This window comes from Hyposmocoma kahamanoa, unplaced genomic scaffold (genome assembly GCF_003589595.1).
Source record: "Hyposmocoma kahamanoa isolate Upper Pololo Valley unplaced genomic scaffold, ASM358959v1 80, whole genome shotgun sequence".
Taxonomy (NCBI): domain Eukaryota; kingdom Metazoa; phylum Arthropoda; class Insecta; order Lepidoptera; family Cosmopterigidae; genus Hyposmocoma; species Hyposmocoma kahamanoa.
This window is the reverse complement of record NW_020654051.1, coordinates 9,239,352-9,265,993: the sequence shown is the minus strand read 5'-3', so window position 1 is coordinate 9,265,993 and position 26,642 is coordinate 9,239,352. Positions and strand designations below refer to the sequence as shown.

General features: G+C 35.7%; 1 protein-coding gene across 1 annotated transcript in view; it reads right to left on the bottom strand.

Annotated features, from left to right (window-relative positions):
- LOC113233791 (voltage-dependent T-type calcium channel subunit alpha-1G) overlaps window positions 1-26,642 on the bottom strand; it is a 95,565-nt gene that overhangs the window by 14,415 nt on the left and 54,508 nt on the right. Inside the window, exons 5-23 of the mRNA XM_026468991.1 lie at window positions 21,186-21,357; window positions 18,152-18,431; window positions 17,451-17,543; window positions 17,053-17,285; window positions 15,472-15,586; window positions 15,123-15,212; window positions 11,894-12,047; window positions 11,018-11,214; window positions 10,644-10,827; window positions 10,338-10,548; window positions 10,042-10,251; window positions 8,732-8,849; window positions 7,025-7,159; window positions 6,208-6,363; window positions 5,988-6,122; window positions 5,633-5,800; window positions 3,400-3,597; window positions 2,796-3,088; window positions 531-703 (exon numbers count right to left, since the gene is read on the bottom strand). Of these exons, the coding sequence (XP_026324776.1) occupies window positions 531-703; window positions 2,796-3,088; window positions 3,400-3,597; window positions 5,633-5,800; window positions 5,988-6,122; window positions 6,208-6,363; window positions 7,025-7,159; window positions 8,732-8,849; window positions 10,042-10,251; window positions 10,338-10,548; window positions 10,644-10,827; window positions 11,018-11,214; window positions 11,894-12,047; window positions 15,123-15,212; window positions 15,472-15,586; window positions 17,053-17,285; window positions 17,451-17,543; window positions 18,152-18,431; window positions 21,186-21,357 (3,315 nt within the window). The remainder of the gene's footprint in view (window positions 1-530; window positions 704-2,795; window positions 3,089-3,399; window positions 3,598-5,632; window positions 5,801-5,987; window positions 6,123-6,207; window positions 6,364-7,024; window positions 7,160-8,731; window positions 8,850-10,041; window positions 10,252-10,337; window positions 10,549-10,643; window positions 10,828-11,017; window positions 11,215-11,893; window positions 12,048-15,122; window positions 15,213-15,471; window positions 15,587-17,052; window positions 17,286-17,450; window positions 17,544-18,151; window positions 18,432-21,185; window positions 21,358-26,642) is intronic.

The following is a 26,642-nucleotide window of genomic DNA, read 5'->3' as shown; positions in this document are numbered from 1 at the left end:
TGGGACTACTGAGGTATTCTTTTTCAAAGACAAAAAAAATCATCAAACTCGGTTCACAAATGCCGCCGGAGTTATCGCGTAACATACATACGCAGTGGTATGAATGGGCTGAAGACAATGGTGAAAAATGCGTTACTTGAAATAATCTTTTGGGAAGAATAACTGTAAAAGTAAATTTCATTAAAAAGTTGTTGTAGTTGGGTTAAGTTTTCAGACTCCATCACCATCGGTTTGTCTACTCAGACCTTAATTATTCGCCAAAAATGTTTTTTACGTAATTATTGTTATAAAAACATAATATACGACGTATGTACTAAAACGTCTATACATTGGTTGCTTTTCACTTGTTTTCTAAAGAAAAAAGTTGTAATTTTTCAAGGTCTTTTATATACAACTAATAGAATAAATACTCATGAACACTGTTGTGGATTATGCAGGCACGATACTATATTTAAGCGTGTTATTCTTAAGTATATTTAATAATTCATAGATATATGCGCATTTGGCTAATTCTAGCCAACACTACTTACCATTGCAAACAGCGTGGTCGCGCCCATTGTTCAAGATAATGGCATCAGAGTCTGACCCCGTCCTGTGTTTCTGCCTTTTCATCAAACTTGGTCTTGATGGCCTCCAGCTGTAGCCCCTTTGTACCCTACACTTATCCTCGCCACTAGCAACCGGGTTTGCTACAGTTACACTTCTGTAGACAAAAATTTCACGCATATTGTTTCGGATTATTCATCCATATCATATTGGCCTTCTTCTTTTCTTCTGCCTTTTGAGACTTACTTGTAGAGACTATATGTCAATAATGACATGAAACATGATCGATTACCTTATGCAATTGTTTTTTATGAACAGGTAAAAGTCTTCAAAAGTGCTGTTGTTCAAACTCTGTACTTTTAACTGTCTTATTTATTTTGAATACTATATTTTACAACTTCAAGCTATGCAGCACATAACGACGTTGCACGACTGAGTTTATGGCGTTGTCGCATGATAACTTAGATCGTATAATAAATGTGTATGAGAGAATGGTTTTATTAGGTGCCATAAGAAGTCATAAAAATAATATATTCACGTACTAGCTACATACAATACAAGCAAACTTTCTTAATAGTATGTTTTATTTTGTCCTACGTAAAAGGCAAATTTAAATACAAAATATTACTTCATTTATAAGCCATTCATGTTTCGAATTTATGAAATAATATTATTATACTTATTTACTCTGACTTCTTTTAGAGCATAATGGCAAAAATTGACGATATCGTTTGCTCAATGGTTTCTACTGTGGGCACTGTATAAGTAGGTCCCGGGTTCGATTCCCGGTGAGACTTTTTTTAAGTAGCAATGGAACTCCTTGTGAAAGAGTTCGTCCATAGAAGTAGTGTCAACTTACCATTTCTGCCGCCAAGCAGTAATGTGAGCTTACTGCGGTCCGGTTTAGAAGGGTAAGGGTGCTGGTAAAATTACAGGCACATGGGACTTGTCAACTTATGTCTCAGGGTGACGGACGCAGTGGCAGTGCCCCTAATTATTGTTCTCTTTTTTTTGTTTGTTGTGCACGACTTGTTCCTCCCATCACTTGGTATTATAAAAGAAAGACGAATTTGGGGAAAATTAACCTTTCTAAATTGTGCCCCGGAACAAATTCCGTTGCTCTGGTACTAATAGGGAATTCCTTAGGTTGAGACCAGGTAATTGGTGTGATAGTTCGATACATTATTATTATAAGTACACTTATGTCGGTGTTTTGTAGAAAGGGTTTAGGCGCCATTTCGAAATTTTTTTCAGTGTAGCATGTTTTAGTTTTTTGACGACTGTTTTAAAATATTTACGTCTTGATTTAAATTCAACTTTAAAACTTAAAGTTAAATAAAATCAAAATTGAATTTTAAAACGGGACGTAAATCTTTTAAGACATTCGTTAAAAACCTAAAACCTACGTACATGATTTTTTTTCGAAATGGCGCTTTCGCCCTCTCTACAAAACACCGACGAAATTAACTTATAGGCTCGGTTAATGATAATGATCATGATAGGAGTTATTTTTATAAAAAGTGACAGCAATGAAAATAGGTTTGCTATTTTTCACTCGCATCCTGATCCAAAAGACTCTCTTGAGACTATTAAAGACTACTTACTCCTTCCTGAGGCCTCCTTCCTAACTTAAAGAATAAAGAACTCTAGGGGTTGCCCTTTATAAATAGATTTTGCTAGATTTTGATGCATAGTCGTCTAAACCAAAAAGTGATTTTTTTTTACTAAATTCAATCTGTGTTCAAAATGTACTTAATTTGTTTTTAATAAGACAAAGACTTTTCTATTTGTTGAAATAATCACGTCACGCTTTGAAACTGGTAAACAATTCGCGACTGCACCTTATTTTTTTTAAGCCATCTTCCTGACAAAGTAGATGGTTTTAAGTTAGCGATTTGTTCACATTTATCATTTGGTATAATAAAATCACATTTTGACCGTACATCAAAAGGATTTTTATCACATGGAAGTGATAAAAATAATACGATCTACATACGTAATTATTATGTGTATGTGAAATTTTATAACACTCGTATAAATGCATAAAAAAGTTAAAGACTAATTTCGTTCGTAGAATCTTTAAATTTCTCTGCTGAAAAGTTGTCATTTTGCACATGTGGCCTTATTACACTGAGGATGCATTTATTTAAAAATATTTTTAGTAGATAGATAGAAAGACGAATCAAACAGTTTCATATAATCGTGACTGTCACTTTTACAGTGAATGAATAATTGATAAAAGAACTTACTTTTGCGAGCTCAGTAGGCTAGATTTGTCGCTAATATTCAGGCAGTTTTCGTCCTTCGTTATAGTGACTTGCAGATTCTTTTCAGGTAGGATCGGAGAAGGCATTGACCTCGGTGTGGTTGGAGTTGATCCAGGTGAAGCAGACCGATGAGGGGGTAGGGCGAGGGTTAAAGTGGGAGGTGCTAGTGTCGTTGGTGGTAAACGCGCCTTCTCTGCTGCCAGCTGTGCTGCTGCAGAATGCAACGTCAACGTATAGCTGTTTGGTGGCTTTAATAACCCCGGTATGCTTTGACACTGTAAAAAATATTCTATTATGTAAAAAAGGAAGCCCATAAGGTGAAATATATTCTATAACAAAATCGTTTTCCAATAAGTTCTTCCAATAAGTCTCAGGGCTTTCGACAAAAGGCAGAAACGATTTGTCAGATCTCCTACTTCTCGATCCCTTTCGATAAGAATTGATTGCAGCGGTTACTTACGGTCGCTATTTATCTTTATTTTATTTACTCTTTTTTGTGTAAAAAGTAATGTTATGTGTTTTAAAGTGCCAAGTCTGTTGTTAATAAATATTACAAAGGACATGAATAGGTATAAGAAATACGTACTGAGGTTCTGTCAATGGAGTCCAGACTTGATAGCATGGAAGATCTTTCTAAGCTGAGAGCCATGTTAAAATCCCTGAAAGAAGCGCCAGGTTCTAATGTCGTTGAGGGAGAGTCCTGTGGAGTCGCAGCCGTATGCGTGATCATTGGTACCGTCGTGTCTGATGACACCGTGGTGTTATTTGCCAACATTTTCGATTCCTGCAACAAATCAATATTTAATAATAATCATCACCACACGGCTGAATCTATAGTAATATTTTTGTACAGTCATTATTGCTGTCAACAGTTAGTTTATTTTGAAGAGAAAAGTGACAGGTAAGTGAAAATGAAATTGAATGAAATTTTTATTTGCTTAAAACATGGCGTAAAAGATGGAACAACTATTACAGAACACATGTTTTATCTGACCAGAATTGAAAAATTTTACATAAATTTAATTTAATTACAGCACTGTCATCAGACGTTTACAAGGAATAATCAATAAATTAATAACAAAAAAAAATAATAGACTTTCAATGTCAAACTATTAAATATCATACATCATTATTACATTGAACATACATACATATTATAATTTCATGTCGATATCTAATAATCAACAAAGAATAATCGATTATATGACGACGTTAAGGAATTACATTGCACGTTTAGTTATTCATATGAGTTATTTCTAATATACTAGCACTAAAATCATTTATTTACGACCAAAGCAAATTACAAGAGGGTTTAATAAAAATATATATGTGTATCTGCTTTAAGGCGTCCGGTCAAATCAAGAGTATTCTTAACCGACGAGCTTTTATGAAAGCTCTGATGGGTGTTGATGTAGCGAAAGATGTGTCAAGACTGTAGCAAGTGGAAGGCTGTGCCTACAGCGATTGGAAACGGGCATGAAGTCTATGTATGTAGGTAGAAAGTAATAAAATAAAGCTAACATAAATTTTTACTATTTTATGTGGTTCACGTAACAAACTTAATATTTACATAGGTTAGAAAACACAAAAGTGACCTGAATGTAGTATGGCTCAATAAATTATGTATCCTACATTGCTCTCAGCCATTTGGCAGCGGTGAGCATCACAGGTCAATTTCCAAACACGGGTGACCTTTGCAGATAAAATTTGGTTTTAGTGTTGTATAGAATTTGCATAAAGATCGATAGAAAATGTTGCATTGAAATATAAAAAAAAACACCACCCAATATCACGTCCCGATCTAACATAACAATAAACACCTTTTCTGTATAGGTTTCACGGATTGCCCTCTATACAGAGCGTGTAAGGAGGAGGAAGAAACGGTCGTGCATCCTACCACAACTCCCGCCGGATTTACTACTTCGCCCTAAATCTGGGAGGATGCTGTAGCAGTAGAGTTACTTGTGAAAGAGTTCGTCAAAGGAAGTACTGCCACCTTACCTATTTCTGCCGCTAAGCAATAATGTGAGCATTACTGCGGTTTCGGTTTTGAAGGGTAAGGGTGCGGGTGAAATTACAGGCACATGGGACTTTCCGACTTATGTCTTAGGGTAAGTATCTGTCAGATTTTCTCAAACCTTTGAGTGGCACTGCAATTATTATAGATAGGCGTGTCGCTTACTTTTTTTTACTTGTTAGTCCCATCACATGGAATCATAAAAAAAAGATTCTTGGACACTTACACTCACCACACGCAAAATAGTCGCCTAACGTTAAGCTGTGGATGCTAGCCCGTTACAGCATATCATACCTTATCACTTCCCGGACACGTCCTAGTTGTGTCGAAATTCATTTACTACAAAGGTTTGTAAAATAATGTGAACCTATTTACGAAACCTAATAATATAGTACAAAAATAAACATTTATTTTGTCATTCTTACAGCCGCGTTTTTAACTGTCGATATTGAAACTAGTTTTGCAGCCCTAGTTGAAATATATGGAATTTTCACACGGTGCTTTATGAAAGCGTTATTAAGTCCTGTCCTCATTCCCTTGCATTCGTTACGTTACGGTTTTATTTTTTTCTTCAAAATTTTTCTTTTCTAAATATGGCTGGACCGCAATTTATCTTCAAGAGAAGAAAAGAGCGTTTAAGAAAACCTATTACGATAGTTTTTGTAGTCTACAATCTTATAATCCTATTATTCGTGTACTTTGTTAAATGGAGCGTGAATGAAAATGTTTAAAAGTATTGACAAATTTTCTACAAACATTCGCAGAAATTCACCGTTTTCGTCCAGTATCACTGTTTACTCACCTTTTGCAAATTACATTTATTAGATTGAGCACAGTCTTTGCAAAGGGTCGGATGGTGCGAGGGTTTCGGTTTTCGTCGAGACCGCATGGCTTTTTCTTTATGACCGTTAACGTCGTCTTTAGCCCTTCGAACGTCGTCTGCTGAGCGCCAGTAGTTCTTTATTTCGTTCTAAAAACAAAAGGAAAATGTTGAAGACTTATCGGCCACACTTCGGCCAGCAACTACATGTTCCGATATCTGTTTGAAAGTTCGTTATTAATTCAAGTAGTCATCTGAAAATAAGAGATATAGAACTACTACCAGACAAAAGAGTTCACGACGAAAACAAACGATGGAATTAAATGAAGTATTTCACCTGGGAGAAACTGTCGCTGGAATGCGATCCTGAATTCGTCTCGTCGTATTGTATTTCATTGTTATCTGAGAAGCATTCGCTCGAGAGTTTCGACTTTGCTAACTCGCGTTGCTCGCGTTCCCTTCTTTCATTTCGCTAAAAGTCATATTGCGTTACGTGTTAGACATTGTTTCGAGACTTAATAGCAGACTTTGGGACGTTACAATAGGTGAACCCTTACCTCCGAGCTAAATCCTTCGACGAGAATGGCCACCAGCAGGTTGAACAATACGTAATTCCCAAACGTCATAAGAGCTACGAAATATAAAGCGGCCCAGTGACTAGTCTTTTCCATACCGTTGAACAAGACAACATTCCAATCTTCCTGTGTCAAAACCTGAAAGTTTGTAACTACATGAAGAGTCAACTCTTCATCACAACACTTTACAACATCAAAATCTCCAAATATCATTAATCTTTTTAATAAATCAAAATAAGCAAGGTGTGCTGTCTTATTGTGTTTAAGTTGTGCCTGGTGTTTGTAGTAAAATGTTAAGTAACCTTACTGTTAATAAACAAATTTAAATCAAAGGCAAAATTCTCTTAATAGCCAGCGTGTTAGTGTTAAACAGTGTTATGTCGTAGTGTTAGTAAGTACACACATATACAGGGTTATGAAGGGTACACAGACGGCGATTTGGAGTACACAAGCAGAGGGGTCCAGCACTATCTAATTACTTAATTGCTACAAAGCAAGATGCACTAACTACGGAGCGCTCCAAAGATGCAGTTTAGCTTTTTATGCACTAAGTACATTCTAGTTGCACTATTCTAACTACGACGAATTTCTCGCATACGTTACAATTTATCCAATTGTAAAATTTAGTCATTCGTCTTTTCTAACAACCTTGCATAAGCTGCCGAATAAGACAAAGTTCAATAAATTTTGGTTGGTCGGACGAGAAAAACGCGGCGTCTATCTTCTAAAAACAATATCGTTTGGGGATCGCAAATAAACCGACTATAACGTACGTTGTTTAGCTTCTGTCAAGGCTTACCTGGAAGACGGTGACGGTAGCCCATAGGATATTATTAAAATGTTTCCTGTCGCACTCACACTTCGGATGATGCTCGACGATTTCGCGACAGGTACAGTCACGCTCGCTGCCATCATCTTCGTAGTACTTGCAAAACTTACCACCGAACAGATACATGCCCAGAATACTGCGCGTCGCGGGTCGATGAAAAAATGAAAGAAAAACAAAATGCTTTGCGCATACGCCGCGACCGACTCATCTTGACGAAGTATCGCGCACGCGACAATAACACTGCTCCTCGCCTTCACCACAAAAATAACACTAATATTACGGAGCAATAATATTTAATGGACACCTCTAAAGGTATCCACATAAAAATAACTATTAAAAAGCATTATTATAGAGCAATGCAATGCAATTACTATTATAATGTGATGATGCTATAATTTTACCGCCTCAATACTTTTTGAGGATCGGTATAATATGCCGTAAAATTAGTTTTATTTCAACACCTTTGTGTTCCTCTTTAAGTGGTTTAACAACAATAACAATTAAAAGCTTAATGGGTTAAGCAGTGTTATCGCCGTTGAGACGCTACCACCACGGGTAAGTTAATAATTCCAATTTAATTACTGTAACGAATTAACATCGTGTTATATTAGTGCAATTATATTTTTTTAATAAATAAGTAATTATATGCCAATATTAATTTTCATTCTTTATAACAAACTGCTTCATGATTTAATATTAGTAAAGTAATAAATGCAATAAAAATAATTTAGAAGAGAAAAATAGGCAAACAAAAAGTGCATTAAAGATGAAGACAAGTTCATTCATACTTTGCGTAAAATTACATATGATAAAGATGATAAAGGTCATTCATATTTATGCATTTCATTAATAAATCATACATTTATTCTGTAACGCAGATGGAAAAAGATAAACAGGAAAAGAAAATGAAGGGTCAAATCTCTAGCATTAAAATGAAAGTTAAAAGTCGAACAGTGGGTTAGGTAATTGAAAATTAGATTGTTATAGAAGTTACAAGAAAGGTCAGGAGACGAAACCAGCGAGAAGTTCGGTCGAAGTAATTAAAATCTGCCACGCAATAAATTCCAGTTGAACTTTTTACCGGTTTCGCTTTATAAGAAAGTACATAACAATAAGAGAAGCGGCATGCAGAGTGATAGAAATACTTTTTAAACTGAGTGCAGAATATTAGTGAGAGTAGAGGAACTGACGATCAAGGGTATTTCGCGACTCGGCCCCGATTCACTTCAAGCTATCCTACTACTCAACTAAGCTCATTGACTAAGTGCTCTCGACAACTTCAGATGGGAGTACTGTACTGCACAACATACGGTGAACGTGACACTAAATGATTTGGATCAATTTGTTACGAATGGAACTAGAACTGTTCACTATGCAGGTATACTAGGGTAGCTGTTATGCGACTGAACGCCTGTCCGACAACGCACGATGCTGCAAGCCACAGAGCGCGCTTCATCGTTCGATTGTGCATTCCTCTTGCAGCATAGTGAAAAGTCGTTTGTGTACTCGCGTGGTTAGTCGATTAGCCGTCACAAGGACAATCTTCTGTTACTGGGATTGTCATACTGTCGTGAGTGTTGACTGCTGACGGACACGTAGGTAAGCGTTTAGTAAATGTTGCAAGTTCAGTTTGTTCTGGGTGGTCTGTTAAGTAACTTAATTGAAAATATTGAATACCTGGAACACTGTGACAAAGGCCCACAAGAGGGTATCAAAGTTTTTTCGGTCGCAATCGATATCGCCATCCTCTATTGTTTCGCAGAATTTGCAGCCGAAGAGGTTCATACCGAGGATGCTGAACGTTACCACGCAATATTTGATTAGTTTATAATACGGACACTATTAACCTTTCCACATATAGAGGAAGATATATAAATATTACATATACGTAGTAAATAAATACATATAACACGTACATACAATCTAATATGGTGACTGATGATGTGCAAGGTGTAAATAGAGGTGGACAAAAAGCGTAGAAGCGTGAAGACTATGATTGGTATTATATAATAAATATAGAAGAGAAAACAGTTGTAAAGAGTGTGGACAGTGGCAGTGTGTAGTGGGTAAAATGTAAGACAGAGACTTACACACATTAGTAAGGACAAGAAAAAAAGAAACAGGAGAAATCACTCACAGTCAAATAGTGCACAGGTAAAGGATGCGGGTGTGACAGTTAAGTAGAAACATTCAGAATTTCATATTTTATCGTGAGTCGAATAAATCTTCTTTGGCTACGGAAAAATGAAGAATTTGGTTAAGCAATCAATGAATGATTGCTTAGGAATGTGAACACTACAAAGGGAAGACGTCACAAATATAGGAGGATTATTTTAAGAACTAAATTGATTTTTTCAAAACAAATCACAGTTTGAAAGATTTCCTGAATCAGAGATAATAATTTTATTTATGCTTTAAATATAATTTTAAATACTTATTTAAAATAATTGTTTTATTGGTTAATTATTTTATATAAATGTTTTTAAGAAATATGTTACTGCTTGTTAGTAATGGTTTTAAAACTGGTAGAAATAAAAATCATAAAAGTTAGACAGAAACATCATTTAAATAAAAATTATAAAGAATAAACAAAAACAACCTTTTCTTAATTCTAACCTAAAGTGAAAGCAGTCTTTGTAATAAGGAATATCTTCAAATCGTAAAATACTCTCGACGACTTGAAGAAATCATGCTTCATTTTAATTTTATAACTTTGTATATTCTCGGTTCTAATAAAATTTTGATACGTTGAAAACGACGAATTATGACGAATCATAAAGTTTTAAGCAGAGAAGCTCGCCACGAATTCTGTAAAGCCACGCCCTATAAACTACGACTTATTTAGTTTGAAAAATTGTATTACATGTTCAATGTTATTAAAATTTTCTTGTCTGAAAACTTTTAGTTTCTAAACATAAATATACCCTACAACATATTAATTCATACCTAAACTGAAACGTTTAAATGTAAAATATGGCAATAATTACCTGAATATAAATATGAAAAGGACGAGCAGAGAAAAGAAGACGGCGACGTTGTCCATGGTCCGTAGCATGACGAACAGTTGCCGACGCAAGTTTGGCATGAACCGCACGAGTTTCAGTATACGCAGTAGTCGAAACGTACGTAACACTGACAGTCCTGATGTATTCTGTGAGTCAATATCTTTCCCGCTATTTTGTGCTAGTTCAAAAGCGCTGTTCGGTAACAAAAAAGAAAATCATGAATATATAAAATCACTGGTTACCATCCAATGGTGTTCAAATTAATCAGGATAACTTGCCTAAGTATGACAATGACGCCATCAAATACATTGAATCCATTAGAAATGTATTTGAAAGGGCCTTCAGCGACGATCTTGAGCAACATCTCGACGGCAAACACGGCTGAGAAGACTATGTTGCTGATTTCCACGATCACAGTCAGTTCTTCCGGCTGGTTATGATATTCAATACCCATCGACAAAGTGTTTATGAGAATCGCAACTAAGATACCTGGAAAATTGGGAATTTTTATTCCAGTGTTTACAATGGTCAACATTAAATTTACCATCATTGACTTCAACAAAAAAAAAATATTTCAAACTTACCTTGTTGGAAATATTTATGATTGACAATAATTTTGATGTACTTCCTTAACCATAATAAGCATTTGGTTATTCGTCTCCAGATGATTGAGCAAGTGCTGGAAAATCTACCCTTTCTGTTCTCTTTCGCTAAAGTCTCCGCTGCAATCAGATCGGCGCAGCAAGAAAAGTCTTCTATTTCTACATTCTACAAGAGAAGATAGCACAATTCTTTAAAGGATTTTGAAGTTAAAGATTTTGAGGGCTTAGAAGGATTACCTCAATCAGTGGTTTAATTCTTAATTAGTCGGCATACAAAGGTTGCTAATAACAAGACGACATGTTAGTAACTTAATAAGGTATACATACAGAAACTAACGTAAAGTTTACTGCCTTACTTTCGAATCTGCCTTTTCCTCTCCAGCTCTTTTGCTAATTCCCTTCGTGAGTTCTTCGAAGAAGGAGTCCAATGCAACCTGCCCAGTTGGTAAGGCTGCTGATAGCGCTCCAGATAATGCGAGTAGTTCTTGGCAAGACATTGTACCGCCAGCTGCAGCCCGTTCCTCAGCAGTGTCGCCTGCCGGCAGGTCGAACTCTACGCCCGCAATATTATTGTCACTACGTGATAGTACTACACTGCATTTCAGCTAGGGAGCTTCGAAAGTATCACTTTGAAAGAATACCAACTCTATGCCATTTTATACTATTTTGCCTGTACAGCGTATCATGTTACTAATAGAGTTAAAATTGCATTCAGTTTGTAATGGCAAAACGATGATACTTTCGAAGTCATAGACTAGAAACAGATTGAAGGTTAAAAAGGGTTCACTATACTTATTTGTGAAGCAAAATTTTACTTTCGTAAATAGTATGATTTTGACGATTATCGTATTTATTCTGTTTTTTAATTACTATGTTAGTTCAGCGTGAAGTAAAGAAAGAGTGAAAGGGAAGAAAGATCAGATTGCACATGCCCGTCTAATAGCTTGGTCTAGGTCTAGCACCTCTAGACTCACCACTTTGGCTCTTTAGCCAGTCACGTTGACACAATGAATCTATAAATATTTATTTCAATTTGTTAACAATTTGTTCGCAAGGCGTAAAAAAGTTTGAAACCTGTTGCAAGATAATTTTATTTGGAAAGTTAGGGGATTGAAAAGTTTGGAGAGGCATATTTCTTGTTGACCTAAATTTTGTTAAATAATTGTTATTATAACAACTTGGAGCACGGTTTTAACGAGTTCTGCTTTTTGGATGATGTAGCTATTATTTACCTGTTTGCGTCATTTTCTCTGACGAGCACACATTATGTGGATGGGCTAAATGCGGCGCGTTAGGCGTATGTAGTAGCACTGTGTCGCTGAACATCACAGATGATCGTCGTCGTGCCAAAGATGGAGGTGACAGCAGAGATAGATTCGACGCGTTCTAAAGAAATTAAAAACCCGTTCAACTCATCCGAGTTCAGTACACCTTGGGCTCGTGCAGCGTGCCGGCGATATTTCGCGACTACGGCCGCAGCGACTCGCAGCGACTTCTAACGACGAGATACAGTGTAGCGTGCAGGCGACTAGCGACGACATACTACCGGAGACCGACCGATGGCTTAGTGAATTTCCGAAGAATTATCATACCTACAGGGGAAATGGATATAGTATCAGAGTTTTTTTTGTTGGAAAATTCCGTTTTACGGGTGCGTGTCATAAGAAGGACAAGAAGAAGGAGATTTAATATTCATCCAATTTATATTCTGCGGTCTACTTTTGGAGAATTTCATCACATGTATCCCGATCTCAGACAATACGAAGGTAGATTTTTCAATTACTATAGAATGAAAATAAGCAGATTTGATTACGTCTTAGATACCATTACGCCAATCTTTAGGGTTTCAAATTCGTAACATAATAAACATAAAAAACATCACGCGCTTTTTTCTTTGGGCAATAATGTAAAAATGATAACTTTTTTATAAAAAATAACCGACCTCAAAAGTTCGTGGAATTACATTTATTTGCCAAGTTTTATTGAATCGGTTACCGGAAAGTGCGCGAAACTGGATATATCCCCTAGTTTACCAACCTTAGAGGTGGAATATTTTCTTCAAACTGAAATAGGACTAATACTGAGGTAACCTCTTTCCAATGAAAAAGAATCATCCATGTCGGTTCACCAGCCGGAGTTATTGCGTAAGACACATAAAAAATGAAGTCAAATTGAGAACTTCCTCCTTTTTTTGAAGTCGGTTAAAAATGACCTATCAATGTTTGAAGAAAATCGATTGAAAATGTGTCTAGGTATGTTCAGCATCTAATGTTTTCCTCAACTTACTTTTTTTTTTAGTGCAATATCTTCCGATTTTTTTCAGATTTGACCTGTCAACAATGGTCGCAAGCGACTTGCGACGACTGATCGCTGCAAGTCTCGCGACCAAGGGTCGCCGGTCGTGGGCACGCTGCCGTTTAGTTCTAAGTGTTAAAACAAGTCCGTCCGCAGTCGCGACTTATCGCCGGCACGTTGCGCGAGCCCTAGGCAAAAGTTACGGCAATTAATTGGTCAAGATAGAGGTTAACCATGTAATAAAAATGAATAAATCGCACATGAAATTAAATACTGTATTAACACAAAAATGGTAGAATTGAGAAAACACGATTTGCTAAATAAAAACAAACTGAATGAATCTTATTGCGAACAATGAGATTCTTTTTATTTATACATAATAATTAGTTATCTACCTCTAAACGAGAATCTATGTTTATTGGTTGCATTTAGTATTTTTTTGAACTTTCAAATCATGTTTTCTCAATTCCATCATTTTTAAGTTACGACTGTATGTTTTTGTGTGCGAAATAAACGAATATAGTAGAAGTTGGAATACGTATTGTGTGTGTTATTTAACGAGATCGCTTACAAGGCAACTATTTTCTTAATGTCTCTCGAAAATCTTCGTGTTTCGGATGTAGCCGGAATTTGCATGATGCAAACCGGACACATTCAATCTACACTGCTCTTTATTTTGGTTACGTGTTAATAAAGGTCACATAATAGAAAATTTGTTAGTTGCTTATAAGAAGAACACTTTATTAAGTTATAATATAAACTTGCTTGGTATATTGTTAAGGAGTGAATGTTATTATAAAAAGGGAAATAGTTTTAAAATTCACCTAGAAATCAAAACAACAATAAAGTATGTACTTAATGAATGTGACGGGACGAACAAGAGGTAAGCCTGGTTTTTAGTGACACGCCCGTACATAGCAGTTCCAGTGTCACTCAGAGCTTGGAATCCCAAATATCTAAGGGGCACTGGACCCTGAGACATAAGTTGACAAGTCCCATATGCCTGTAATTTCACTAGCACTTCAAAAATACCCTTCAAAACCGGAACGCAGTAATGCTCACATTACTGCTTGGCGGCAGAAATCGGTAAGGCAGCAGTACATTCCTGGACGAAATCTTTCACAAGAGGCTGTACTGTTACTAAAATGTAATTGATAATAGAAAATTTGAATTCCCGTGCTTTCGGACATCCGAAGATTGCTGAGAGATATTTAGAAAATTGTTGTATTGTACGTTTTTCTGTCTATTTCTTAGATTTACAATTGCTATTTATTCTCCTGTGAGAGTAATAAACTTATCATTGATTCGTTCATATATTACGCTTATTATTCTATACTAGTCAGGGACGATAGATTCTTACTTCCTATGTGCAAGTTGAAGACATTCCTATGTTCAAGTCGAAGATATATATCTTCGTTTTGAACATAGGTATATATCTATATCGTTAAGTAATTGAAGACGGCAAACTTGGTAACTTATTTAAATTGTCGAATCTATAGACTCGGATAACTCATACCAATTAGTCAACTTAAACAAGACGAAACCAGTTTTATTATATTAATATTGCTGAGGGCTTCCTAAAGCTGCCAAGTACGCCATGAGTTTTGTTGTTACCCAAATTTGCTCCAAGCCTTCATTAAAACACGTACAAACTTCAGGTGTGCGACGTCATAACAGGTTTACAAGTTCGTGTATTTATGTCAATTAAATGAGCCAAGATTTTGAATTAAATTATCGTTCATTCAGCGTTCGTCGATTCAGAATAATGGCGGGGAGGTTGATTTGAATATCTGAATATGTCAGTTATGATAGGACGTCATTGCTGACTGCCCTTTGGTGAATTAGGTATTGAAAATAACAATTGAAAAATTACCAATTGTGAGTTTACCTAAAAGACGGATATTATATAATTTTTTCTCATTCATAATATCTAAATTCTAACAAACTTTCGTCTTATTCTCACGTGAGATGTTGATTTATTTAAAAGACATAAAAACAATAAGGGTATCATTCTATCCTCATAATCTTTAATGTGTTTGTAAACAACTTTGAATTGTAATCGTTATTATACAGGATGTAATAAAAAGGTCTGGATACGCAATCTCTAAACGTTTACTAGCACAATTGAGTTTAAGAATTTCGGGACGGTTCGTAGCATTTTTATACCTCGAGATCGGCGGCGGAGAGAGAGGGCACGCGCAACAGGCTGGGTCGGCCAAGGGGTTCCTCATTCCCCTCCTCGGGTTTCACCCCCGTCTGCGGCAAACAATACAGCTTCGTTATATTGCCTAGGTCCTCCAAACTCGGAAGTGGCTTTGTGAAGTTTTACGAATATTCTATAACTATCTCTGAAGATGTATGTTGAGGAGTGTGACTATGATGAGTAAATGATATTTTAAATCGTATGTCGTTAGAGAAAAGGAATTTTTGTTGGAGACGACACTCCATAGAATATATTTTATTTCACGAATGGCTCATAATTACCAAAAATTGTTATTAAGTAGAGATTTTTTACCTGTGAATGAATACGTGGACAACAAGGGTGATGTTGTTTGGGTTTGTTTGCAGGAAGTTGTAGAGTCTCACGACTTGTCTGCCATCGCACCTGAGCTCTTTGGTATCGGTATACTCTAGAAAATAAAATAATATAAATAAAAATAAACTTTTGGAAAAAACCTCAAAACCTCGGGAAATATTACTATGAACTTACGTAAAGTACATTATAAGTACTAAAGTCTTTCTTATCTAGCTTATCCTAAAGCTTGATTTTTCTATTTCGTAATGCGCAGACCACACCGCGAACGAAGCTAAGCTAACTTAGCTTAGCTCACGTAGCCGGGGCATTTTTTTCATACTTCGGTTTACGCACAGTCTGTGCACACAGTGAGCTAGCTTCGTTCGCGGTGTGGCCTGTGCTTAAAACTTGGTCCATATAATACGAGCAAAAAGGCCCTTAAGTGTCGCTCTCGCTCGGCAGGGTTAAAAAGGCCGTAATGGCACAATTATATTACGATTAATTGACAATTCATACTATGAATTGCTTACAATTTATATAACGCAAATCATCTGTTTGACAGTGTTCTATGGAGACCTCCATAAAACACTGTCAAATAGATTAATTGCGTTTTTTGTTTTGTTCGATAATTCATAATATGAATTATCAATGAATCATATAATCATTCTGCTAATGCGGCCTTTTTAGCCCTGCAGATCGCCGACGCGAAACGCACAGTATTTTTCGCTCTTCTTACATGCATGGACATAACGTTTATTCTGACCGGCTTTATGCGATTAAGTGTCGAAATGTTTGGTCACTCCACGAGAATATAAGGTTCAGAAGTTTTGTGATTTTTACGATACAGCCAATTTGAAAAACACAAAACCTACTTGCATAACTTTGACAAAATACTAGTCTAATTGAGAACAAGAGCACGTCAAACTTCACATTAAAAATTAAATTCAACTCTGCGCTGCTTGCGATACGAACAGTTCAAAGTTCAAAATGTCAAGTTTGATGTGCTCTTAACTGTACTTTACTTAAGTTGAGTTAGTCAACTTTTTTTAAATAATTGCGATTCTTAGTTAACAGGGTTCAGTGCCTTTATAAACTTGTATGAAATGCCAAAGTCAAAACTTTGTAATAAAATTTTAAGCCTCAACCTTTAATACAAAGAAATATGTAGTTATTCTTTAGTCTATTGGCCGGTCAAGAAAAAATTATCACGATTTAAAAACGACTTTATTAAGATTACATTAGGTAAATTTTCGAGTAACGTAAGCAAAGATAAATCAGATCTATTAGATACCATGAATATACATGGTGCTAAGCAAGTAGGGCCGGGTAATCTTAGATTGATCATTTTGTATCAGAAGAATGAATTTAAAACACAAATTACCGTTTTCTGTATAAGAAAACGAAGTTATAATTCTGTTGGAACATAATCAACATCGCTTTATTATGTCATAAGCACGCATAGAAGTGTTGCTAGAGACTTCCTTGTGACATTATTTTATCGATAACTGCTAAATCAATACTGGCGATCGAATCGTGATGACGAATTTCAAGAAGTGAATCATTCTATAAAAAAATATTTACCTAATTTTCTTGACCATTCTTCTTTTGAATCTTCTCCATAAATGTGCAACGTACTTAACAATTTCAGCGTAGCAAGTAGCCGGTTCACTATTATTTGTAGAGGAGGCCAATGTCGACGAAGATGTGAATCTAGCCCTTTCGACCCTCATTCTTTCCATTTCTCGTTTCTTAGTCTCACTGAATTGGGTTGCTATGACGACCAGGCAAAGGTTGATCATGAAAAATGACCCGATCTGTGAAGAAAAGTGACCTGATTGCCTGCCTTTGTTGAGAATTACAATGAAATGAAATTTTGATAGGCCTTACAATATTTTTCTTTCCATTGTTGCATCTAATAATATCACATCAATCATTTCTTAATTCGGTAAAGTTTTTTTTTTGTGTAATAATCCACTTACCACTATAAGTAAAACAAAATATATCCAATCCCAAAAGCTGTGAGCATCTTGTACGTAGTACATTATATCTGTCCATCCCTCTAGTGAAATAACCTGGAAATGCGTACTTTTGTAAATGAGTCGCAATAAATAGATCATATAACCACAACCCAGTGTGGCGAACCGCAAATGTTACCTTCAATATTGCAGTTCGAATTACAAAAGATCGGTATCTACTTGCAATACATTTACTTATTAAGAAATGGGTACAAAAGAAACTTAAATCTAGACTGCTAACGGCGTAATGAAAACCAGCTTTCGTTTATTAACAAACAAAAATAAAGAAGAAAACAGATAAAACATAAATATTCTAATATTACTATTTTATATTTTATTTAACACTATTCATAATAATTAAAGAATAAATAACATAATGTTGATTGTAATGAGTATTGATGTTTTACTAGATTGTTTTGCCAATCTAGTAAAACAATATAAACTAGTGAGAGAGAAAATTCTCAGTAGTTCTGTGAAGAAAACTGTCAATTTATTAATAGAATGAATAAGAAGAAAAATACGAGTACTTCTGTCAACATAGCTGTACAACAGAACTAGTGGTAATAATCGACAGTTTTGTATTCGATCTTTGTATCAATAATAATTATGATAAAAAACGCGTCAACATATTATGACGTATAAGCAACATAAGTGAAATTACGTACCAAAAATATCGCCACCCACGCCAAGCCAATATTATCAAACGAAATAGTTCCTTGAAACGGATTAGATCCTCTCTGTGTACAATTGGTATAATACTGGTTCCAATTTACGCATGACATGTTTGTTGGCAGGTTCAGTGAAGGGTATGGCTTGGCAGTTTCGTTGCACACTATAGAACCGTAGCGGTAAGGCGGGAGGTTGGAACACGTATGCATACCATTGTCTTCTGGCATTGTACAGATGTAGTCCATGTCTTTTGAGAACTCATAGTAGAATGATATGCTGCGGAATATTTTATTACGGTGAGTATGATAAAGTGTAAATGTTTTCTGATATTTTTTTCACTAAAATAACCTACAGTTTTAAGACAAGTTTATCATCGTTAATATATTATTGGGTAGTTAATCAAAAGTTATTAGAAAAAAATATTGGATTGAATGGAATGTTGAAATAGCATTTGAGGGAAACTCTTTCTTGTTTTGTATTGGTTAAAACGGTGAAGTGTTTATGCCAAAGTGGAATAAACTTTACGATTATTGCGGAAGGATTACCAAAATGTACATTATAAAGTATGCCTCTTATTTACTCCTGTGGATTAGAATAAGCTGGAATAAGATACAAAATGTCCCGGAAAAAACTTCCAAGAAAGTATGAGGGATTCTTCTCATGCCTTTATTTACTTTTCATGAAGGATGTAACGAAATTTTCCAACAAATAATGAAAACGCTCCTCCGTCCCTTTTATGATAAAGGAAAATATTACAAAAACTATTTCAATTTTAGTGCGAGGTTGAAGCCGTAATAGGATCTCGTGGACATTTTCACTTTCCTATTTTCCGAGCTTAAAGACTATCATAATAAAACTTTTCGCTATTTGGACAGTTCTTTTCAGTTAGCATTGAATTTTTGGCCCCAGGGATTCCATATTAACAATTGAAATACTAACGACGCTTTCAATGTAATATGGCTAAACAATTTTCCGATGCTAATGAAGCTATCCAATACACCAAGCACTAACATCGAAGCTGTAATTAAATTGCATGCAATTAGGGGTACAATCAGTAAAAGCTATTAAATACGATAGTTGCCATGCAAATACCATGCTGAAATGGAGGCACAGTTGGAGTGTTTAATGGAGTAAATCAATTTGGTGGACCGATCAATTGGAGTGGTTGAAAGGTGGCTCGGCACGGCATGGTCGGACAAGATTAACGTAGAGCCGGCGGCCACAAGGTCGTTATCATTTAACGACAGCTGCTGTAACAGGCGCCAGAACATGGTCTGCCGTAACCCACATCGTTTAGGGCGTCCGCTCGTTACGTTCACCCTTGATGATCGCCATAAGGGTTTTATTGTGCTCTTCAAGTTTAACTACTAAATGCATCTCCAATATATTTAACGACACGTTTTTCATTTTAAATTTCACAGGCTCTGGTCAAAGTTACAAAATATTTATAATGACATTAGTGGTGATGATGAATTTATTTCAGTCGATTGAAATAAATGATAAGAAAATTAGAAGATAATACAAAAGCGCGACGTGAGCTTGAATGGTCAATGTATACATTTATTTGTAACTGTGAGAATTCGTTGTTAATTCTAGCCAATATCTAGCCTGACTTTGACAAAGGGTGTTAGTAAAGCTGTTTTTAGAAAAGGAATGGTACAGTTCACGAAATAAATTAAAACAGTAATTCATCAATTCATGAAAACAAGGTAATTTGTGGTTGTGCAAAGTTTCAGAAGATCGATTTGTAACAGAATAGTCCAGAACGTGTTCAAATTTTAGGGTAGTGTTTGAAGTAGAACAATCGAAATGTTTCGGAGAAAGTTATAGATCTATCTATTTTTGAATGACACAAACTGGCAGTTCTCTATTTAGGTGCCAAGAGTAATTGAAAGTAAAGTGAACATTTAGAAAAAAGTTAGTAGAGGCTTTACAAAACTGCCAGTTCGCAGGGAAGCAAATACGATAGCGCGCCCGGACGGCGGGCGGTGGAAGGTACACGAAACAACCAGATCTGAAACTCTTAATAGAAACACATTCATTTTTATCGCAAATCCTTACGAATTCAGTCTGACGCGCACTCTGTACCATTCTGACAGGTCTCTGGAACATAAATTTAGGAAGCGGTGACGAGTGTTATGTACCTACGGTAAGTTCTATTAATTTAAATTGTAAAAGTAAAGAATATGGTTTTACTAAATGTATGATTAATGCAATCTCAATAATAGTAGCTTGAGACCACATTCTTTACTTTAAATTAGGATGTTACAGAGCTCTATGTACTAGAACTATGATGTTAGTTGATATCTATGGCTGTTCTCATCTATGGTTCTATGGTTCTCTATTGTAGGTTTTTGTATACTATTCTACTTTGTACTGTCTGGATCGAACATGTTTCAGAATCATTAAATGCAGTAAAGATTATAAGATGTATAACTCTTCCTTGCATTATCAAATGATTCATCATGCGTGTAATGTTAGTTTGTTTTTCGCATGTGAGTATTGACGGAATGCAATATTAACGTGTGTGAACTTAATCAATAGTAAGCTCTTTACTTCAAGGGCATGCGCGATTTACAAAATATTGAAAACAGATAGAAAATAATGCAACTTTAAAATATAGAACGTTGAATGATATAGAGCAGCAATGAAGTGCTCATTTGGGATGTAAGCGCTAAATATTGCATGCAGTCAATAGTAGCTATGGGACGTGCCTCTAAGTCGAGCGCTCGCGAGCAAGTTGAACAAAATGAAAAAGTGATCTTAGCTGTTTTTTCACTCACAAACGTGTAAAGAAATATGTTAGTAATCTCTTAGCATCATATTTTGTATTCCTCGAGTATTCAGAACCATTAGTTAACGCTTACGTCTATGAGCTTATGAAACAAGTGTGTATGAGCTTATGAATCGTATTAAGTCTTTTTCACACTTTTGAATCTCGACTCGAGTCATTTGTAATGATAATTTGTGTGAAGAAAACCTAATTTACTTTTTTATACATGAAACTAAAGTTATAAGGAAAGTACATACTTGGGTCGCCTCACGTTCGCTGGGAGCACCAGTTCGCAGCGCTGTCGAAGGATTCCTTCCCAGAGTTGTACTCCGACGATTCCAAAAATGAAAAACACGAAAAAACACAACAGCAGAACATTTCCCAACATCGGTAACGTGTCTAGGAGAAGCATCACCAGAATACGCATACCTGCAAAAGGAGTTTTCAGCTGTCATGACGTAAATCGTTTGTCGAGAAAATTGTTGAATTTAGAAATTTATATGTTGCTAAGTGAAGTAACTACAGTTTCAGCTAATGAATCGAATATTTCAATTAATTGATCTGACGCACCAATTGCGTTAGGGAGCGGTTCAGTGCTGGCGTTTCAAACTGTTCAGGCGTTACGGGTCACTGTTGTGTTGTTTATTATTATTATTTATTATAAGCCTGCTGCTTCCCATTGCTGAACAACCAACCAAATCAACCAAAGTTGTTTATTACCTATAGTAAATAATAATAATAAAATTGTTTATTGAATATCTTATTGTACAAAGGAATAACTAAAGACTCATTATGCGAATCATTGTAAAATATAACACTTATACCTGAACTAGAAGAATTCTGTATCAGGTAAAAAGTACTACACTGGTGGACATATTATTAAATTATAAACAAAAGAATAATTAAACATTATAATTCAAATCATATACTTGTACGCTTAATTATACAATATTTATTTTGGGATAATTAATAAATTCTCTGTATCATCATAGAACGTATTTTGAAGGAATTCTTCGAGGATTTTTCTTAACCTTTATGTAACAAAAATGATATATGGCCAATTTGGCGTTTAATTTATTGTAGAAAAATGATCCAAGTAAAACAAAAAATCTGGAAATAAACACATGTTTTGATGGTACAATTTTGGGGCAGACAAATTTTTTGTTAGTGTTTTAAGTACTATATATAGTGCAACGTGCTGTTTGAGGTCTGTGGACTTAATAAATAAAATAGCCTTACAGTTAGTTAGTACCTTACACGACTTTTACAGAAGGTAAATGGGGTAAAGGAAAGGGCAGAAGGTAGAAACCTTTAAAACCGCTCGCTGGGCTCTCTCAATGATTAAGTAAAATGAATGCAATAAGTAAAATGAAAATATTCTTAAAGCGTTGAAAGTCGTTAAGATCGTAAATTTCTATTTCCGACCAAATAAAAAGGCACGCGTTATGCCAGTAATAAATTGCGGGTACGCAGATTATTGCCGATGTATGTTTAACCGCTAGCTAGAGCTCGATTTAAATTTGTGGCCAAGCTGCGTTGTGCCAGTTGTTCTGAGCCCCAAAGGGGCTTTGTGCTAAAGTTTGCCGGTTGTCTTTTGTGCGTTCCAAATGTTTTGGGAGTCGTGACGCCCGTGCGCGCTCTCTGATTTATTGAATTTTAACGTAAGCTGTGACTTAACGTTTTGGCATTTTGAGTTAAAATAAATTCAGCTGAGATAACCGATATATATTTTCGCAAAGTTACCTTTACGATGCACGTTTTAAAGACTATAATTGTACATCCGGGCAAATAGTATACTTAAACACTTGTTGCTTATTGCGGTTTGATATAACTAAAAGCCGAACTTTAATGTGTTTTTCAGTACGACTAGCAGGATTTACACGCTATTTTTTAATTGGAGCGTGTTGTAAAAACACAAGCCTTTATAAGTAAACTGCACGCAACTGTAACTGCACTAATTTAACACTTAAGTTTGCCTGTTCCGATTAAGGTTATTATTTTACTTAACGTTAGTTGTGGCAGACTTTTATTGGTACATTTGTTCTATCTGTTCAATTGGAATTTAAGCTTTATAAATTACATATATAAAATGCATTTCACGAAGTAGTCATAATTGCATTGTTTAAAAATACTCAAATGTCTTATATTGCGTCTTACCCCAAAGCAACTGAAACAATTATATATCCTGTTCCGATTGTGTTTATCGAGGCGTGTAATTCCACGACTTTCCCCAAAGGTGGGAAATCAGAATTTCAAACTGGCTTACTTGTTGCCCAAGTCGATCGCGGGCACCAACAAATTCATTAGCTCAGGCCACAAAGATTCATTTCTTTAACTGGCTTATTAGTGCATGATAGCCTGTTACATATGCCTAATTGAATATAGATATATTTATAAGTTTTATTTATTATGCGTTCACGTTCTGAGGCGATGAAAAGTGAAGATGTGCACGAGAATAGGAGATACTGCTTTATTAGATACAAGCTGGTGCTCGCGACTTTTGTACTCTAACTATTTTAATAATTATATTTGTTCTCCATGCAAACGTGTGTTCGTAAAACGCGCGATTGCATCGTTATACTTGCGATTTATAGGTGATTGCATCGATGCAAACATGTGACTGTATCGATACAAACGCGCGATGGCATCGCTTCTCTTGTGATGTACAAGCGATTGCATCGACGCAATCGCGCGTTTGCATCGCTGCTTAAAATCGCGCGCGTATGTAAAGGTAGACGATTAGCTACTGCATCGCGTTTTTATCGCTGCTAAAAGTGGGTGTATAATAATAATAATAATAACACACACACTCAACATAGCCCCGAACTAGGGAAACCCTGTGTCGCGGGTGCCATGGACACACATATAGACAACCACGAATTACACCCAAACTCACGAGAGAAACAAATGTAGGTCATACAAATATTTCTCCCGGCCCGGGAATCGAACCTGGGACCTCTGTGTGGCAGTCCGGCATGGTAACCGTTAGGCCACAGAGGCAGTTATGTGTATGTAACCGCTCTGAGGTTTATTTTTGTGGTAAAATGTAGCTTATTTCCTTCTCGTAGGCCCTATCTCTATCTCTACCAAAAGTCATCAAAATTGGTTCAACGGTTTAGGCGTGAAAACGTAAACCTTAATAATACTCAAGTTGTCATGAAATCCAGAACACGGCAATGTGTTCCATACCCTAACTGTACACATATACGCAACATATCCGCCGTGACTGGTTGAGCGTAGCCGGAAACGAGCGAGCGGGTTTAAATAATGTACATGTATGGGCCTCCTTGATTCATATATGTATTGTGGTGATATCACGCAGAAAATGACTTCCAAATAAAATGTTAAGAGTATATTGGTATAAAATACTAATAGTGTTATGGTGGGAAATCTTTTCTTGGTGTAGGGTATCGGTGGACAGTTGGTGCTACGTACAGTAAAGTGTCAATTTACGTGTTTAAACTAAATCACGACACGCAGCTAAAGTATGTCGCCAAGTTATGCCGAAGAATGCATGAGACCATACATGATTCAGGTATTGTAATAATACTGGTATAAAAATAATTAAATCGATAATATATTTTAATTTTTTATTGAATTCATATTCAATTATTTTTTGTCAAATTACTCCACTAGTTTGTTATAATTATTAATATAAAGATCGAACATATATTTCAACATATAAATAAATAAATATGAGCTACAATACACAACAAGAGTGTAGTATCAGACAATAGTGTTGGGAGATTAAAGGGTCCTCAGCAAAATGGCGACGTTTTTTCGATATTCTGCTACAGTCTGCCGTGTTGAAAAAGAACACCATTACAATATTTTATTTTCATTGAATGTCGTTTCTCCTACCATGATATTTAATATATTTTTTGTGAAAATGCTCCATTACTTTAACTACAATGCGATCCCTATCTCAGTTTGCAGAGCGATAGCCATGTTTAGACAACAGTCACTTGTTTGAGTTCAGTCGGGTCCAAGGAATTTTTTTATGATATAATAATACGTGTGAAGTCCCCAACCCGCATTGGGTCAGCATGGTCTTAGCCCTCTCCTAAGAGGAGACCTGTGCCCAGTAGTGTGATGTATAAATGGTTGATGATGATCATGATAATAATACATCATTCCAGTAGTAATATTGCGTTGCAGATTACTTAATATTTACCACAAAATAATGAATTGAAATAAGAATCACAATAGTAAAAGTCAAAATTTTACACACACAATACAATGTAAAAAAAAACAAAAATCTGCCACAAGCACATAGAAAAAAATAGCTGGCTTATTCCGTAGATCAGATAGGAGAGCGTCAGGCACGGTATGCTGTAGGCGCTGGTTCAAATCCAGCTGCATTGAAGGAATTTTCTTAACGTTCGATCTTTGTATTAATAAATTATAATAAACTTGTTTAGTAATTTCACAAAAATTAATTGAATATCGTTGTAGTAAAATATCATGATATTCAATAAATTTAATATTTGAGTAACAGACATGTTCGCTATAAACTGCTGTATTGCTGCAGATTAGGATTTAAAAACAAAATCGTAATTTTTTGCCACCTCAACTAACTTCCTTTCGATAAAATAAAAGTACGGCAATTATGTATTTCAGTAAACTTCAGTTATTGACGTTCCCAGTAACAGAATGCCGTCTAAGTATCCCCTTTTAGTGCAACCATTGTGAGTCGATAGGCTCTTAAATCGGTTGAGATGTTTGATGTCCCGAGGTCCCAGATACAATTAGGTCAAGGTATCCTCTGTATTGTTTTTTTGTACCACTGGTACCATTGTTAGGATAAAAGGCATATTGGAAATTAGAATCTCGAGATAGATTACGTCATAATAAATAAATAAAAAATACCTATTGCAAAATGACAACGCAAGCATGTTAAAATGTGACTAAAAATGGCGTACATAAGTTAGGAAAAATACTACATTATTTAGTATAGTTTATTTAATAACACGTTGTTTTACTTCTGTGATATTCAATTAATTTTTGCGAAATTATTCCACTAGTTTGTTATAATTTATATGTATTAGCGCCTTCAGCATACATTCAGGAACGGTATGCTGAAGGCCTGGTTCGAATCTAATCGGATCGAAGGATTTTTCCTTAGTGTGCTTTTCTTCTTCTTGTCCTATCGATGGCATACACTAATAACTGTGGCCCAGAAGTTATTGTCGTTACCCGTGTCTCTAGTAGTAGCGGCCATGCTGAAGTGTGGCACATGTTCGCCATCGTGATGCAAAATTTGCCAGTATATCCCATCGGCATATCCCACTCGTATATTGTTGCCCAGGATACGCCGGACGTACAGAGGACATGAATAATGATAAAATAATGAATAAAAGTACGCCATTGTGAGGAGACTCCTTACTTAGATTACTACATTTCAATGTCATTTGTTACATGCATCGAGTATATAACCAGAAATAGAGACGAAATATACATTCCTGGTAACTCAGCAGTGATACAGCACTAATAAATAACAACTGTCTATTGCACTGAAATATAGACAGCGCCAACAACTGACCTGGGTGTACGTCTCCGTATATTCCAAAAATATTGTGTATTTATTGTAATAAAGATAATATCTCTAAGAATGGCGTGCTGTTCCATTCGGTGGTGTGGGGGGAAAAACAGCAAAACATCTAATTACAAAACAAACGGAATCAAATTTCATCGGTAGTTAAATATTAAATATG